We start from the raw sequence: 16,105 nt of genomic DNA on the forward strand, positions 1-16,105 counted from the left end.
CCCCCAAATGAAGAAATTACCGACAAGATTCCACTTTTTGTATCTTAGAACTAAAGCAAATTAAACATGAATGAACAGGCTAATAATTCTCAAATAAAAAGGGAAATTTCACTTTAAATAATCAAAACATCAAAGATAGATCTTACAGAACCACAAGCATTCACCTCAGTACATCTTGTTCACTACTGCCCTTTATGGAATATCTACCATCATGTGACTAGACCCACAGCAATGTGCATGACTCTTAACTGTCCTCTGAAATGGTTTAGCAAACCACTCAATTCAAGGGCAACTAGGGAGGGGCAACAAATGCTGCCTCAACAGTGACACCCGTATCTCATGAAAGAATAATAAATGTGGCACCATGAAGCTGGAGTTCTATGATTTATTGATCTTTATTCATGAAGGAAGTGTCAGGAGTTTGAACCGACAACAGCTTTCACCTTTGAGTTTCACAGATACGATTATCATCAGAAAGACACACTTCTATGAACCTCGTCTCCCTTAGGTCATTACAGTCCGATAGTTTTAGAGTTCCTTCCCAGCTCACCAACCAATAACATTCCAGTTCACAGTTCAGCTGCTGCTGGAAAAAACACCAAGCTCTTTAGCATCTCTGATCTAGTCGCACAGCTTGCAAGCTTTCAGACCTTTTTAGCCAGCTCACATAGTATCTCCAAAAACCCCTCTCTCCCTTTTTTGTCAAACTAAAATACTGGCCTCTTCCTGATTTGCTTCTTCTCCTCAGAATTCTGTGTTCCTCTTTCTGCTTCCTTTCTCTGTGTCTACATCTGTGCACTGATTATCTTCATCCTCCAGCTCCTTTGCAGATCTCCTGCCAGGTGCACTGCTTCTGGTTCTAACTTGCTTCTTGTTTGTGCTGTTTCCAGGTCAAGGGTCTTCAGGTCACACAGACCTGTATTTTTCATCATCCAAGTGCCTGTGAAATGGGTGTCAACTAATTTCTAAACCCTGACTTTACTACACACCTGCATTCTCCCTTTGAACCTGATCATTGCAATGCAGTTTTCTGTATAAATCTTCATTGAATTTGCACTGTTTCCCGAGTCATGCTATTCTCTCATGGGTTTTAAAACCCCATCCAACTGCCTGTGCATCTTCCCCTGTTGATTGTCTCCCTCAATTTACAACTCAAAGGGAAGGCCTGCACATAAGCATTCAGGATCAGATTCCCAACACAAGGAGTGTGAGGTATATCAAATAGCAAGGAAAGTTTAGCTGTGCAAAAACTCAGTTAATGTTGTGACTACCTTTAACCCAGAGGCAGTAAAGAAAATGTGTAATTTCTATAAGATGTCTGTAGAATCTGCAATTATTTTTAAGAGTATTTGAAAAGGACTTGCAAGAGTTTGCCATCAATTGTAAAGGGATCGATTGCAATTTTCTTGGATAAGAAATGCTGGCGTGTGACCTGACGACCCTTGACCTGGAAACAGCACAAACAAGGAGGAAGTTAGGACCATCAGTGCACCTGGCAGGAGAGCTGCAGACACAAAGGAGGGCTACAAGCAAAGCAACAGCAAAAACTTCAATTATCCTAATATAGACTGCGATGTTGTGCAGGGCAGAAAGGGGAAATAGTGTATTCCAGATAATTTTCTTGATTGCAATGCTTGCATTCATCGTAGGAGGCATTGCTGAATTCTGGGGAATGAAGTGGGTCAAGTGGATGAAGTACCAGTAGGAGAACATTTAGGGAGCAGTGATCATTGCATCATATTGTTTAGGTATTTCTTTTGATAAGCTATGGAAATGGACAAGGAGCAATTCAGAATAAAAATAATTAACTGGAGGACAGCCAGTTTCAATGGGGTGAGAATAGATCTGGTCCCGGTAAACCAGAATCAAAAGGTTGGCAGGCCAAACCATTATTCAACTTTAGGAAGTGCAAGCTTTAGAGCAGTGGTTCCCAAAGGGTGCGGCGCACCACACTGGTGCGGCGAGAGAGGGTGGCAAGAAGATTCAAAGACAATCAAAGAAACATTTAAACATGGTTTAAACAAGCATTGTTTTATACTTTCTGGATGTCCCATGATCATATTATAAAGTAGTTGTGTTCTATGTTATGAATCAAGCACTGCTAGGGGCCCAGTGAAAAAAGTTTGGGAACCACTGCTTTAGAGAGAATGTAGAAAAGACTTTAGAATGGTTCTGGTGAAGGACTTCAGTTATGTGCATTGGAGTTGGAGTTTTTCTCTTCAGAGAAGATTTTCAAAATAGCGAGGGATCTAAACAATGGTGGAGAGAGAAAATTTGTTTCCATTAGCAGAAGCATTGAGGACCAGAGGATACAGATTCAAGGCAATTGGTACAAGAGCTATGGCAACAAGAGGAAAGTCTATTCTTACATAGAAAGTGGTTAGGATCTGAAATACACTGCCTGAATGGGGTGCAGGCAAATTCAATTATGGTTTTCGAAAGGGAATTGGATAGACACCTGAAGAGAAATCATGGAGAAATGGGACTCGTGAATTGCTCTTGCAGAGGGATGACATAGGCACAACAGGCCAAAGTGTCAACTCTTGTGCTATACCCAGTATATGATTCAAATAAGCTGCCAGTTTTCCTTCATGACAACAGGCATCAAAAAATATTGAATTGGCTGTAAAATGCTTTGGGGTATCCTGCGATTGAGGGAGTTACTGCATGGATACACAAGGATGAAAAACAATGTCACAAACACGTGGATGGAGTGATTGAGTAATTTTTATTCGTTTGATTTCCAGTAATAAAAATATTTCAGCTAAATTCTGTACAAGGCCTAATATTGTTTTTACAAGTTTTTTTTTGTGCTTCATATCACAGGCTCGTAAATTACAAGAAGATGCACAAAAAAATGAGACACCTCTGGCAAAGTAAACGCAGTCCCTGCTTGTCTTTTTTCACTCATTGACAAGCTATCCATATTTCTTTTTTTATATATAAAAAAGGACCTTCAAAATCCACTGGTCGAGGTGTGCTGCCACTAACATTCCCCCCAACGGCTGGGCAGTGGCACAAGTTGCTCTATACCTCTCGACTGGATCCAGCAAGAACAAAATGGAAAAATAACAAAACTTTCTTTAAAAAAAAGCACCATCCTTGACATCATGTGCCTTGGTAGCAGTCCATGCAACCAGCATTTCCTGGATTCTAGCACCACTTAGTGGCAGATACTTGTATTAGGACCATTTGGCTCAAATCGTCAGCAGCGACTCTTGGGAACTAAAGAATTAACTCTTTGTTATTAACAGGGTTTCTTGTGCCGTTGAAGAGTTGGTTCAGTGGCACTGCAATCCTCACCCTCACAACCCACAAACAATATTGGTACATCAAGATTTAACAAACTGCTTTGAATCTGTTCCACTACTACTGTAGTCCACATAATGGGTTCAAAAAAAGTAATTTATCTGAGACAAGATTGGTTAGTGCCATGCTCACCACACTCAGGGTAAGAGTTCTCAAAGCATTGATGATTGCAAACACATTCATTATGGTGTTAAGATCTATTGGGGCTACTTTTTTCCTTGGACAGATTTAAGCTCATGAGCACTGGGGACATGGAACATATTCCACTTCAGAAATCGAGTCATGTTACGCCACGGATTAGAAACAGAGTAAAGCTCCCTATACACTGTCCTGTCACCCAGACCTGGGGCAGCTCTGGCATCATTTACATAAAGAGAAAGGGTCCCTGTAAACTGTCTCAAAGTGCACCAGCCCCAACCCAAACTTCGTCTTAAAACTGGATGTTCAACACTCTGCAATCTGGTTACTGATGTCCAGATATCTCTGGGTCAGTAGCCCTCAGTCTCATAGTCATTGGTTTGTCCTGTTTGAATTGCGAACCTGGAGGGTTGGACAGAGATGTTTTAAGCACAGATGGATAGTTCCTAAATCAGAACACCTAAATTTTGTGAAATACGGATACCTATCCTACTGCAGTCTGGCATTACCCGCATGAGTCACTTAAGCAACATTCATGTGTCCATGGCCACAATAGAAAGTTGGAGACTTCCCAAAATATTCCACTTTATATAGGATTCTGACAGTCAGAATAGAGTTGACATGAAGCCTGGATCATGTCAACTGTGTCTTTAAACAGTCACCTAAATGATGAGAATTCAGAGCTCAGATGAAAGGTCAATTTGTTGTTCCTCCAAGTACCCCACCTTCCCACTCACCCCAATCCCCAAGTTACATGATTATTTAAATGTACAGAAGTGATGGATGCCAGGCAGTGTGTCCAGGTCTCATTCTGTTTGCGCACAATACTCAATCACTGTACTAGTCCAGAGTTCAGTAGATCATAACCACTCTGCTTAGATTAGATCCAGGCTTCATGTCAACTCTATTCTCAGATGGTGGGGATGAAGATGGGGACTCCTCTTAAATAGGCAAAGAGGTAAATCTAAAAACTACGCTCATATGTCAAGATTTCAGAAACTTGGATGTAATGTCAGCTGTTGTAAATTTCAGCTAAAATCTTTAGCTAGAAATGGAAAAGAGAATGAAATGTGCTTAAAAGAACACCCAGAGACAGCAGCAAGGAACTGTTAAATCAGAAAATGAGAGACACCACTGAAATCCAGTTTCATGAGAAGACCACCAGCTCATATCAGCGTGTTCAATTTTAATTTTGCTGGAAATCTGTTACTCTCTCCTGATTTACTGCGCTGAGAATCAATTTATAATTACCAGAAAACCAACAATCACATTCACTTCAATTGTTGAAATAAAGGGAGGCAGTCATGTGTCATCACGAGACACTCATATGGTGGTGCATTACAATTCCTTGAGCACACTCCTCTATAGCACTGCCTGCCTGTAGCAAAGTTGGTGGGAAATGAAACCAGGGACAGGTTATAGTAGACTCTTTATATTTTGGGACAAGTCATCTCTCACAGATGGAATGAAAGTCTGTCCCCTTCGCATGAATTGAGCTATGTTTAAATTCAGCAAAAAGGACCATTAGCCAGCACTGTCAGGAGAAAGATGACCAAGATAACTGCAACCCCTACTACACCAGATGCCTCTCCTAATGTTGAGGTGATGAGAACGATGCTGTATATTGCAGTCACATTTAAAGCACGTTCTACATGACTTGCAATGTTCCTGCAAACAATAGAAAAGGGAACAAGTCTAGCATCCCTCTCTTTTTTCAAGCAGGTTGAATCCAGGTGAGGATGTGCCGGATCTTGAGCCATGGGAAATGCTGGGGCACATTTGCTTTCCGTACCATTCACATGGAAGTTTGATTAAAGGCGATCATTTATTGGCACATCCGCTTCCTCTCAGGATCCTGATTAATTTATCAACACTTATTATACCCAGGAGGCCACAGCAACTAAAGCACAATCTAGATTCTGCAACACCGATCGAGAGGCTCTCTAAAGTTAAAATACGAGCAGTAACGAGATGCATTGAGCAGGACACTGAGCTCGATCCAGAAACTTTACCCGTTACATGAAAAGTGGAAAATTATGGCCCATCTCTTCATTACGACCACTCTCTATATATGGTTCTCTTTATAAACCTTCCACTTTTTATATATATATGTACACTCACACACATATAAACAAATGTCTTTTAGAAAATCCATTAAAAACAAACTCTTCTCCATTTTTGAAAAGCACTGAGTCTCTATCCTGTGAAGCTGCTAAGGATTGAACGGCAGATCTGACACAAACTCGTTGCTCTGAACCACTGGGGCAAGATTATCCCACAGCTCCACAGCCCGCCGGAGCTGGCCAGTCTTTGTATCTGCACACAACTTGATGGGAAAGTTACGAGTGGATTGATAATTTTTTTTGCTGCTTCTTTCTCTCCGTGTGCACATGTCAGGCTGAACTCACGCTCCTGAAGTAAAACATTAATTACTCTTGCTATCCTCTGCTGTCCCCACTGAGGGAGGAGGGCACACTTCATGCCTGGACCTTGATTCTTGCCAGGTCCAAAGATCCAGCTGGTGGCATCATTCATTCAGGGACAGAATGATATCATCTTCCAGGTCGGAGTTATCTGTGGTATCCGCTGGATAAAGAAAACATAATCATTAATCACCATTACAGCTGGACCGTTTACAGCAAAGGATTAAAGGTAAAATGGATATTTAGTTATACGTGGAGTTTCACCAGATCAGAAGTTAGCTGACTGTTTGTACTGGGACATTTGCTATTGCCAAACTTTCTGCCCATCTCTTCTCTCAAATCTCATGAAGCCACCAATCTGTAAGGAGTAGCGTCCACACGTGTAAGGCTGTAGTTGACTACCCACAGATTGGACAACTCCAAAACCCTCTCCTGTTCAGCCTCCCACCTTCAATAAACTTTAATTCATCTAAAATTCTGCTGGCCCCTAATTTGCATCAACTCCCGTTCACCTATCACCTCTGTGCTTACAGACCCCCAGGTCCACAAACAGCAGAAATTTAAAGTTTTGGTCCTTTTATTTAAATCACTCCACGCCTTCAGCCCTCCTCATCCCCAACTTCCTAACTGAGTACCGTGCAGAAGTGTCAGCCAAGATTAGGTGCTCAAGTCTTTGGAATGGGGACTTCTGACGCAGAAATGAGAGTGCACCACTGAGCAAAGGCTGACATCAATTACTAATAACACAGTTCTCAAAGGAAAAAGCATTTATATTATGAAAATGATGAGCGTTTTAATGCGGCATTTATTCACACCCCTACCCACAGACAGTGCAATATTTATTTCAAAATCAGTGATTCATTTTAATAAACTAGCTGATCTGGGAGGATCCAATTAGATTGAATGAGGATGAATAGTTCCCCTCAGACTGAACATGTTTGCTTTCAGTGAACACAGAGATCTTCAAACCACAGAACTTGCCCTTTCTTTAACTCAGTGAAACATTCCCAAGGAAGTTAGAGGGATTGGATATTGAGCAGGAGCTGCAGGCATTGAGGTGGTGTCTGGAGACCTGGTCTTAGAGGCGACTTTGGAAAGTGGGGAGCAATGTAGAATGTGGGGGAGTTGAGGAGAATGCCAGAACACTGATGAAACTGAAGAATGGGGTAAAGGAGAATGCAGAAGATGGGGCTATGTTTAAAATCATCACCGAGATAAGTTGGGATGAGGGGGGTGGCAGCCCGCACGTGGGAACAGAGTTTGCGTCTTGCTATAATTTAGTTGGGAGGAAATTTTTTTCTCCTGTAGTACTGGATTACTTGGAGTTCTTGGAAGTGAATGATAAAATAGGACTGAGTCAGTACGGCTTCGTCAAGGGAGGGTCATGTCTGACAAATCTGTTAGAGTTCTTTGAGGAGATAACAAGGAAGTTAGATAAAGGAGAACCAGTGGACGTGATTTATTTAGATTTCCAAAATGCCTTTGACAAGGTGCCTCATAGGGGACTGTTAAATAAGTCAAGAGCCCATGGTGTTAAGGATAAGATCCTGGCATGGATAGGGGATTGGCTGACTGGCAGAAGGCAGAGAGTGGGGATAAAGGGGTCTTTTTCAGGATGGCAACCAGTGACGTGCCTCAGGGGTCAGTGTTGGGACCACAACTTTTAACCATTTGGAAGAAGGAACTGAAGGCATTAAGTTTGCAGATGATACAAAGTTATGCAGAGGGACAGGTAGTTGAGGAAGCAGGGGGGCTGCAGAAGGACTTGGACAGGTTAAGAGAGTGGGCAAAGAAGTGGCAGATGGAATACAGTGTGGTAAAGTGCGAGGTTATGTACTTTGGAAGTAGGAATGGATAAGGTTAACGTCTGTGTGTGTGCCCCTGCGCGTGCTTGCCTCCGTGCACGCGTGTCTCCATGTGCTTGTGCGCGCACGCCTCAGTGCGCATGTGTGTGTGTCTCTGTGCGCGTGTGTGCATACGTGTGTGTGTGTGTATAAAGAAAGCTGGAAGTGAGGTAGAACTGTGATTCCTAACTATACACGTGGAAAACAATATGTTTTTGGATGATGTCATTGAGGAACAGCATGTAGATGAGAAACAGGAAGCTGCCAAGAAAAATCCTTGGGTTACACCAGAACAACCAGTGCAGGAATGGGGAGAGAAGTAATTGCAGGTGATTATCTGGCTAAGGTTGGATAGAATAAGGCCAGATAAACACAGTTGATGCAGCTAGACGACAGTGGAGAGTTGCTGGGATCAAATTAAATTAAATGTTAAAGACCAGGGCCGGAATTCTCCTATCCCGCTCACCACTGGAATTCTAGCTGGCGGGGGGGGGGGGGCAATCACGTAAAGGTCCATTGAAGTCGGGCGCAAATCTCCTATTTCCAGGCAAGCACGGCCGGAGAATCCCGTTGTAGGCAGCTGGAAATTTGAGAGTTCTGTGGTAAACGACTTGAGGGAGAGTATTTCTAGGGCTGTACACAGAAAGATGTGGGCTTGGGAGAGTGAAGGGGAATGTGTGGACAACAATACAAGGCAATGATTGGATTGCCTTATTAGCGATAGTTACGATGTGATTGGAGAGGCTGAGAGACCTCAGATTAATGGGTGGCCATGTCTGAGAGTTTATATGGAAGGAGAGATTTAGGGAATAAAGCAGGCATTTAGGGAATAAAGCAGGTAGTGAAATTCGATTTTCAAGTTTGCTGATGACACCACCGTTGTGGGTCGAATCTCAAAACAATGATGAGACAGAGAACAGGAATGAGATAGAGAATCTCGTGAACTGGTGCGGCAACAATAATCTCTCCCTCAATGTCAACAAAATGAAGGAGATTGTCATTGACTTCAGGAAGCGTAAAGGAGAACATGCCCATCTACATCAACGGGGATGAAGTAGAAAGGGTCGAGAGCTTCAAGTTTTTAGGAGTCCAGATCACCAACAACCTATGCTGACACTATAGTGAAGAAAGCCCACCAACGCCTCTACTTTCTCAGAAGATTAAGGAAATTTGGCATGTCAGCTACGACTCTCACCAATTTTTACAGATGCACCATTGAAAGCATTCTTTCTGGTTGTATCACAGCTTGGTATGGCTCCTGCTCTGCCCAAGACCACAAGGAACTACAAAAGGTCATGAATGTAGCCCAATCCATCACGCAAACCAGCCTCCCATCCATTGGCTGTCTACATTTCCCGCTGTCTTGGCAAAGCAGCCAGCATAATTAAGGACCCCACACACCCTAGACATTCTCTCTTCCACCTTCTTCCGTCGGGAAAAAGATACAAAAGTCTGAGGCCATGTACCAACCGACTCAAGAACAACTTCTTCCCTGCTGTCATCAGGCTTTTGAATGGATTTACCTTGCATTAAGTTGATCTTTCTCTACACCCTAGCTATGACTATAACACTACATTCTGCACTCTCGTTTCCTTCTGTATGACCGTTGTGCTTTGTCAGTATAGCACGCAAGAAACAATACTTTTCACTGTATGTTAATACATGTGACAATAATAAATCAAATCAAATCAGTGAATTAAACAAGGAGAGCTGAGATGGAGGACTAAATTACTCCGGATGAAGAGTTATAACGCAGAGGTCAAGGCAGGAAGTCAAAGAAGCTCACAATGAAAAATCTGGAGCGGTATTTGGGTGGGCAATACAGAACAAGGATTTTAAATGATGGATGGAACAAGGCAAGATGCTCGTAGGTGGAGAATTGGCAGAAGAGTAGGAGAATAAACCAAGGATGGATTTAGAAATAAGAGCCACACTACTGCCATGACAGTTTGATCAGAGCAAAAGGTGGAAAATATAGGTGAGGAAGGTGTCATCAGCCCTCACATTGTTAAAACCATCTTGATGGAAGATTTCCTAAAAGATATTAGTAAATCAGATGGGTCCTTACAATTGACAATGATTTAATTTCCTTCCAGATTTTTTCCTTATTGAATTCAAATTTCACCACCTGCCTTGCTGGGATTCTAATCCTGGTCTCCTAATCATTACCTTGGATTACTAGTCATAGAATCCCTACAGTGCAGGAGGCGGAGGGCGGCACGGTAGCACAGTGGTTAGCATTGCTGCTTCACAGCTCCAGGGTCCCGGGTTCGATTCCCGGCTCGGGTCACTGTCTGTGTGGAGTTTGCACATTCTCCTCGTGTATGCGTGGGTTTCCTCCGGGTGCTCCGGTTTCCTCCCACAGTCCAAAGATGTGCGGGTTAGGTTGATTGGCCAGGTTAAAAATTGCCCCTTAAGAGTCCTGTGATGCGTAGGTTAGAGGGATTAGTGGGTAAAAATATGTGGGGGTAGGGCCTGGGTGGGATTGTGGTCGGTGCAGACTCGATGGGCTGAATGGCCTCCTTCTGCACTGTAGGGTTTCTATGATTGAGTCTGCACAGACAGCAATCCCACCCAGGCCCTATCCCCGTAACCCCACATATTTACCCTGTAAATCTCCCTGTCACTAAGGGGCCAATCCACCTAACTTGCATATCTTTGGATTGTGGGAGGAAACCAGAGCACCCATAGGAAACCCATGCAGACAGGGGGAGAATGTGCAAACACCGCACAGACAGTGACCTGAGGCCGGAATTGAACCAGAGTCCCTGGAGCTGTGAGGCAGCAGTGCTAACTACTGTGTCGCTCTTAGTCCAGTAACAATACTGCCTTAGAGTAAACTCATGGATGTCAATGGCTTTATTCACAAGTTGATTCTGGAAGGAGATGGTCATGGCTGATCCACTGGGTGAGTCCTGGGGGTCAGAGCTGGGAGTTGAGGGGAACAGCGAGAAGGTTGGGAGGTTGTGCAGGTTGGGAGGAGTAGGCAGAGAATAGGCTGGAGCATTTGGAGTTGCTGCTCATTAAGAGGTAGCAATGAGTATCTCATGGACCTTCTGAAAGGTGCCAACAGGGGGAAGTTGTAGGATTATTTGAAAGGGGGTCAAACCTGGAGCAGGGGCACAAGAGCAGGAAAGACGTTGCATAATCAAGAATTCAGGTTTGTGGGGGAGATGGCGGCACAGTGGTATTGTCGCAGACTAGTAATCCAGAGACCCAGGGTAATGATTAGGAGACCGGGATTAGGATCCCAGCAAGGCAGATGGTGAAATTTGAATTCAATAAGAAAACAATCTGGAATGAAATTAAATCATTGTCGATTGTAAGAACCCATCTAGTTTACTAATATCTTTTAGGAAATCTGCCATCCTTACTTGGTCTGAACTGCATGTGACTCCATATCCACACTCTTAAGTGCCCTCTGAAATGGGGTAGCAAGCCATTAAGTTCAAGAGCAGGGATGGACATTTTGGGGATAGCGATCATAACTCTATCTCCTTTACATTAGCACTGGAGAGAGATAGGATCAGTCAAGCTAGGAAAGTGTTTATTTGGAGTAAGGGCAATTATGAGGCTATTAGGCAGGAAATTAGAGGCATAAATTGGAAGGGGGTTTTCTCAGGGAAATGTACAGAAGAAATGTGGCAAATTTTCAAGGAAAATTTATCTGGAGCTATACACAGCAACGTTCCAATGAGACAGGGGAGATATGGTAGGTTACAGGAACCATGTTGCACAAAAACTGTAATGAATTTAGTCAAGAAGAAAAGAAAAGCCTACAAAAGGTTCAGGGAGCTAGGTAATGTTAGAAATCTAGAAGAGTATACGACTAGTAGGAAGGAACTTAAGAGGGAAATTAGAAGAGCAAGAAGGGGTCATGAGAAGGCCATGGCAGACAGGATAAAGAAAAACCCCAAGGCATTGTACAAGTATGTTAAGAGCAAGAGGATAAGATGTGAAGGAGTAGGACCTATCAAATGTGACTGTGGCAAAGTCTGTATAGAACCGGTAGAAATGGCAGAGGTACTCAATGAATACTTGCTTCAGTATTCACAGTGGAAAAGGATCTTGGTAGTTGCAGTGCAGACTTGCAGTGGACTGAGAAGATTGAGCATGTGGACATTAGGAAAGAGGATGTGTTGGAGCTTTTGAAAAGTATCAAGTTAGGTAAATCGCCAGGACCGGATGGGATGTACCCCAGGTTACTGTGGGAGGCGAGGGAAGAGATTGCTGAGCCTCTGGCGATGATCTTTGCGTCATCAATGGAGACGGGAGAGGTTCCGGAGGATTGCGGATGTGGTTCCGTTATTCAAGAAAGGGAGAAGAGATAGCCGGGAAATTATAGGCCGGTGAGTCTAACCTCAGTGGTTGGTAAGTTGATGGAGAAGATCCTGAGAGGCAGGATTTATGAACATCTGGAGATGAATAGTATGATCAGAAATAGCCAGCACGGCTTTGTCCAAGGCAGATCATGCCTTACGAGCCTAATTGAATTTTTTGAAGATGTAACTAGACACATAGATGAGGGAAGAGCGGTAGATGTAGTTTATATGGATTTCAGCAAGGCGTTTGACAAGGTGCCCCATGCAAGGCTCATTGAGAAAAAGTGAAGGGGCATGGGATACAAGGGGACATTGCTTTGTGGATTCAGAACTGGCTTGCCCACAGAAGGCAAAGAGTGGTTGTAGATGGGTCTTTTTCAGCATGGAGGTTGGTCACCAGTGGAGTGCCCCAGGGATCTGTTCTGGGACCCTTGCTCTTTGTGATTTTTATAAATGACCTGGATGACGAAGTGGAAGGATGGGTTGGCAAGTTTGTTGATGACACAAAGGTTGGTGGGGTTGTGGATAGTGTAGAGGGATGTCAGCAGTTGCAACGAGACATAGATAAGATGCAAGACTGGGCGGAGAAGTGGCAGACGGACTTCAACCCAGATAAGTGTGTGGTGGTTCATTTTGGCAGGTCGAATAGGATGAAAGAATATAATATTAAGGGTAAGACGCTTGGCAGTGTGGAAGGTCAGAAGGATCTTGGGGTCCGGGTTCATAGGATGCTCAAAGCAGCGTCGCAGGTGGAAGCTGTGGTTAAGACGACGTATGGAATACTGGCCTTCATCAATAGAGGAATTGAGTTTAGAAATCGGGAGATAATGCTGCAGCTGTATAGGACCCTGATCAGACCCCACCTGGAGGACAGTGCCCAGTTCTGGTCGCCTCATTACAGAAAGGATGTGGAAGCCATAGAAAGGGTGCAGAGGAGATTTACAAGGATGTTGCCTGGATTAGGTGGCATGTCTTATGAGGATAGGTTGAGAGAGCTAGGTCTTTTCTCCTTGGAGAGGCGAAGGATGAGGGGTGACCTGATAGAGGTGTATAAGATGTTGAGGTATTAATAGAGTGGATTCTCAGGCTTTTACCCAGGGCTGAAATGGTTGCCACAAGAGCTCACAGGTTTAGAGTGCTGGGGAGTTGGTACAGAGATGTTAGGGGTAAGTTTTTCACTCAGAGGGTAGTGGGTGCATGGAATCGGCTGCCGGTAGTGGTGGTGCAGGCGGATTCGATAGGGTCTTTTAAGAGACTTTTGGATAAGGTCATGGAAGTTAGTAAGATAGAGGGTTATAGGTAAGCCTAGTAGGTAGGGACATGTTCGGCGCAACCTGTGGGCCGAAGGGCCTGTTTGTGCTGTAGCTTTTCTATGTTCTATCACCGTTTCCTAAATGTTACCCTACCGACACCTGATCCATCATTCTCCAGAAACAGATCCCAGCAATGTTCCCTTTACCCAGCGGTATACAGGATGAGAAAATTCACCTGAACACTCTTCAGAAATCATTCTTCCTCTCTTTCACTTATAATATAAACTGAAGTAATAGCGTAATAATTGCAGTGCTCCATTATCATAATTCTGTGGTTCTTGCACCATTCTTTAATTTCCCTGCAGATTTGTTTGTCTATATCTTTCCCAATAGTTGCGGGCCCACAGAATATACCTAGTAGCGTTATGGTATTTAGCTCTAACCAGGTAGATTCTGTCCTTGACTCCTGCAGACATTATCTCACTCCAACATTGTAATATTCGCTTTAATCAATGCTCCCACTCCTCTCTTTTTTTCCCCTTTCCTGAACAGCATGTATTCAGGAATGTTCAGTTCCATCTTTTATAAGACTACTGCATGTATAAATGGGATTGACTTACAATCTCCAAGAATGTCTGTATCTTCATCCTCCCAGTCATCATCCTCCTCCTCCTCTTCCTCCTCAGCTTCCTCTTCACCATTACCCAGTAGAGCTTCCAACTCCTCCTCATCAGAAGCCGTGAAGTCGCGCTCTCCATCCTGGGCTGCATTGGCTTCACTCCCATTATTTTCATCCTCTCCATCCAGCAGTGGGTCAGTATCCAAGTCATCCAGGTCATCTTCAGAATCGTCGTCATCATCGTCGTCGTCATCGTCATCCTCCTCCTCTTCTTCCTGTGACAGTAGCAACATCACTAATTCTGTACAATACCCAGTCAACTTTCTTCAATCAAATTATGCAAAACACAAAATATCAGGAACAGTATTGTGCCATCCAGCTCCCATTTGAGCCTATTTCACAATTCAATTGGATCATGGCTGGCATAGTGGTTAGCATTGCTCTGTCCCAGTGCCAGGGAACTGGGTTTGATTCCAGTCTCGGGTGACTGTGTGGAGTTTGCACATTCTGTTTGTGTCTGCGTGGGTTTCCTCCGGGTGCTCTGTTTTCCTCCCACAGTCCAAAGATGTGTGCAGGCTAGCTGGATTGATCATGCTAAATTGCCCCTTAGTGTCCCAACATGTGTAGTTTAGAGGGAATAGCGAGGTAAATGCTTGGGGCAACGGGGATAGAGCAGTGGGGTGGGCTTGGGTAAGATACTCTGTCAGACAGTTGGCGTTGACTCAATGGGCTGAATGATCTCCTTCTGCATTGTAGGAATTCTATGATTCAATGGCTGATCTGTATCTCAACACTGGCTAGCCAGCACGGTTGTGGGTAACCTTTAATACACTTTAAAAAAATCAATCTCAGTTTGAAAGCTCCAATTCACCCATCCAAATCTTGACAGTTTTCCCAAGGGAAAGAATTCCAGTTTCCACTATCCCTTGTGTGAAGGTGACATCACCTATCAATAACCTAGATTTTATTTCTAGGTTTTGTCCACTTGCTCTTAAAGTTACTATATTGGTTTCTCATGCCATCTCCAACAGAAGTACCAATTCCCACTGGTTGCCCAGGTGCCAGTGGCCCCCTTGCCACCCCTGCCAAGTGATCATAGAGAGTGCTCCCAGATTTGATTGTAGTGACATCATAGCAGAGCCAATCCTCCATTCAACCTTTGAAGCAGAGGACAGTGATATTGATCAGAAACACCTTCCTTGCCTAAAGGCTGACAAGGCTAGCTATAGTGTCATTGCTAGTGTCCCGGTTGAGATCACCTATAACACAGACCAAACCTGGGGCCAGTCTGTATAGCTCATTAAGATGCCCAAAATAGCAGGCTACAAAAGACGCATTACCGACAATTAAACTCTTTGACTACGCGCAGCTCCAGGGAATTCTCTGCGTCCTGGACTGGCCATTTTTAGATTTCAGCTCACAGCCTGGCACCAAAACAAACCTCAACATTGTGAACTGTAATTCACAGGTCCTTGTGTCATCCCCACTGATGAAAACAAAACATTTGGCCTCTTCTCCACTGGACCCAGTCACTTGATTATAGCATTCAGACAGATTTCAGATGTGAAAATCTTGACTGCTATTTGGCCACAAGCGGCTCACATGCTTGACAAGATGACAACATTAAGTCATCCTATCATGGTTAAAGGTCACAATGAAGGCTTTTTTCAGCAGCTCACTCTTGACCACAGCCTTCAACAAACCGGGTAACATTGGCTGACAATCTCACTGTAATTCAACATCTGAGAATCAATTAATGAGGTTCCGACCTGATCCTCCTCTTCATCCTCTTCCTCAGCAAGTCGCTGACGTCCCACTTCATACAGTCTGCAGACTGTGTCCATGGATAGGGCATCCATGCTGCTACCTTGGTTCTGCAACACATTTGTGGATCATTAATACATTGAACAGAATCACACCAAACCAAACAACACTTATGCACAGGAATACAGCAGCTTTTAAATAAAATTCAACAGGCACTTTTAACTAAAAATCAAGTTAATACAGTACTTTTTATTGTGAAAAAACAACCAAAGCACTTCATAGGAGTGTTATCAGACAAAAAACTGACATCAAGCCTAGACCAACAACCAAGAGCTTGGACAACGATGGAGATTTTAATGAGTATGCTAAAGGAGGAAAGGGAAGTAGAGGAGTGGAGGTTTAGGGAGAGAAGTGCAGGAGATTAGGGCTTGGA

General features: G+C 43.7%; 1 protein-coding gene across 4 annotated transcripts in view; it reads right to left on the minus strand.

Moving 5' to 3' along the window:
• Positions 1–2,709: 2,709 nt before the first annotated feature.
• Positions 2,710–16,105, minus strand: part of dcaf1 (ddb1 and cul4 associated factor 1) — a 102,455-nt gene continuing 89,059 nt past the window's right edge. For all 4 annotated transcript variants that reach the window (XM_078209365.1, XM_078209366.1, XM_078209367.1 and 1 more), the window contains 3 exons: positions 15,678–15,782; positions 13,910–14,183; positions 2,710–6,033 (listed from right to left, as the gene is read on the minus strand). In XM_078209365.1, coding sequence (XP_078065491.1) covers positions 5,975–6,033; positions 13,910–14,183; positions 15,678–15,782 — 438 coding nt within the window. In that variant the 3' untranslated portion in view covers positions 2,710–5,974. The remainder of the gene's footprint in view (positions 6,034–13,909; positions 14,184–15,677; positions 15,783–16,105) is intronic.

This window comes from Mustelus asterias, chromosome 3, assembly GCF_964213995.1.
Source record: "Mustelus asterias chromosome 3, sMusAst1.hap1.1, whole genome shotgun sequence".
Lineage (NCBI taxonomy): Eukaryota > Metazoa > Chordata > Chondrichthyes > Carcharhiniformes > Triakidae > Mustelus > Mustelus asterias.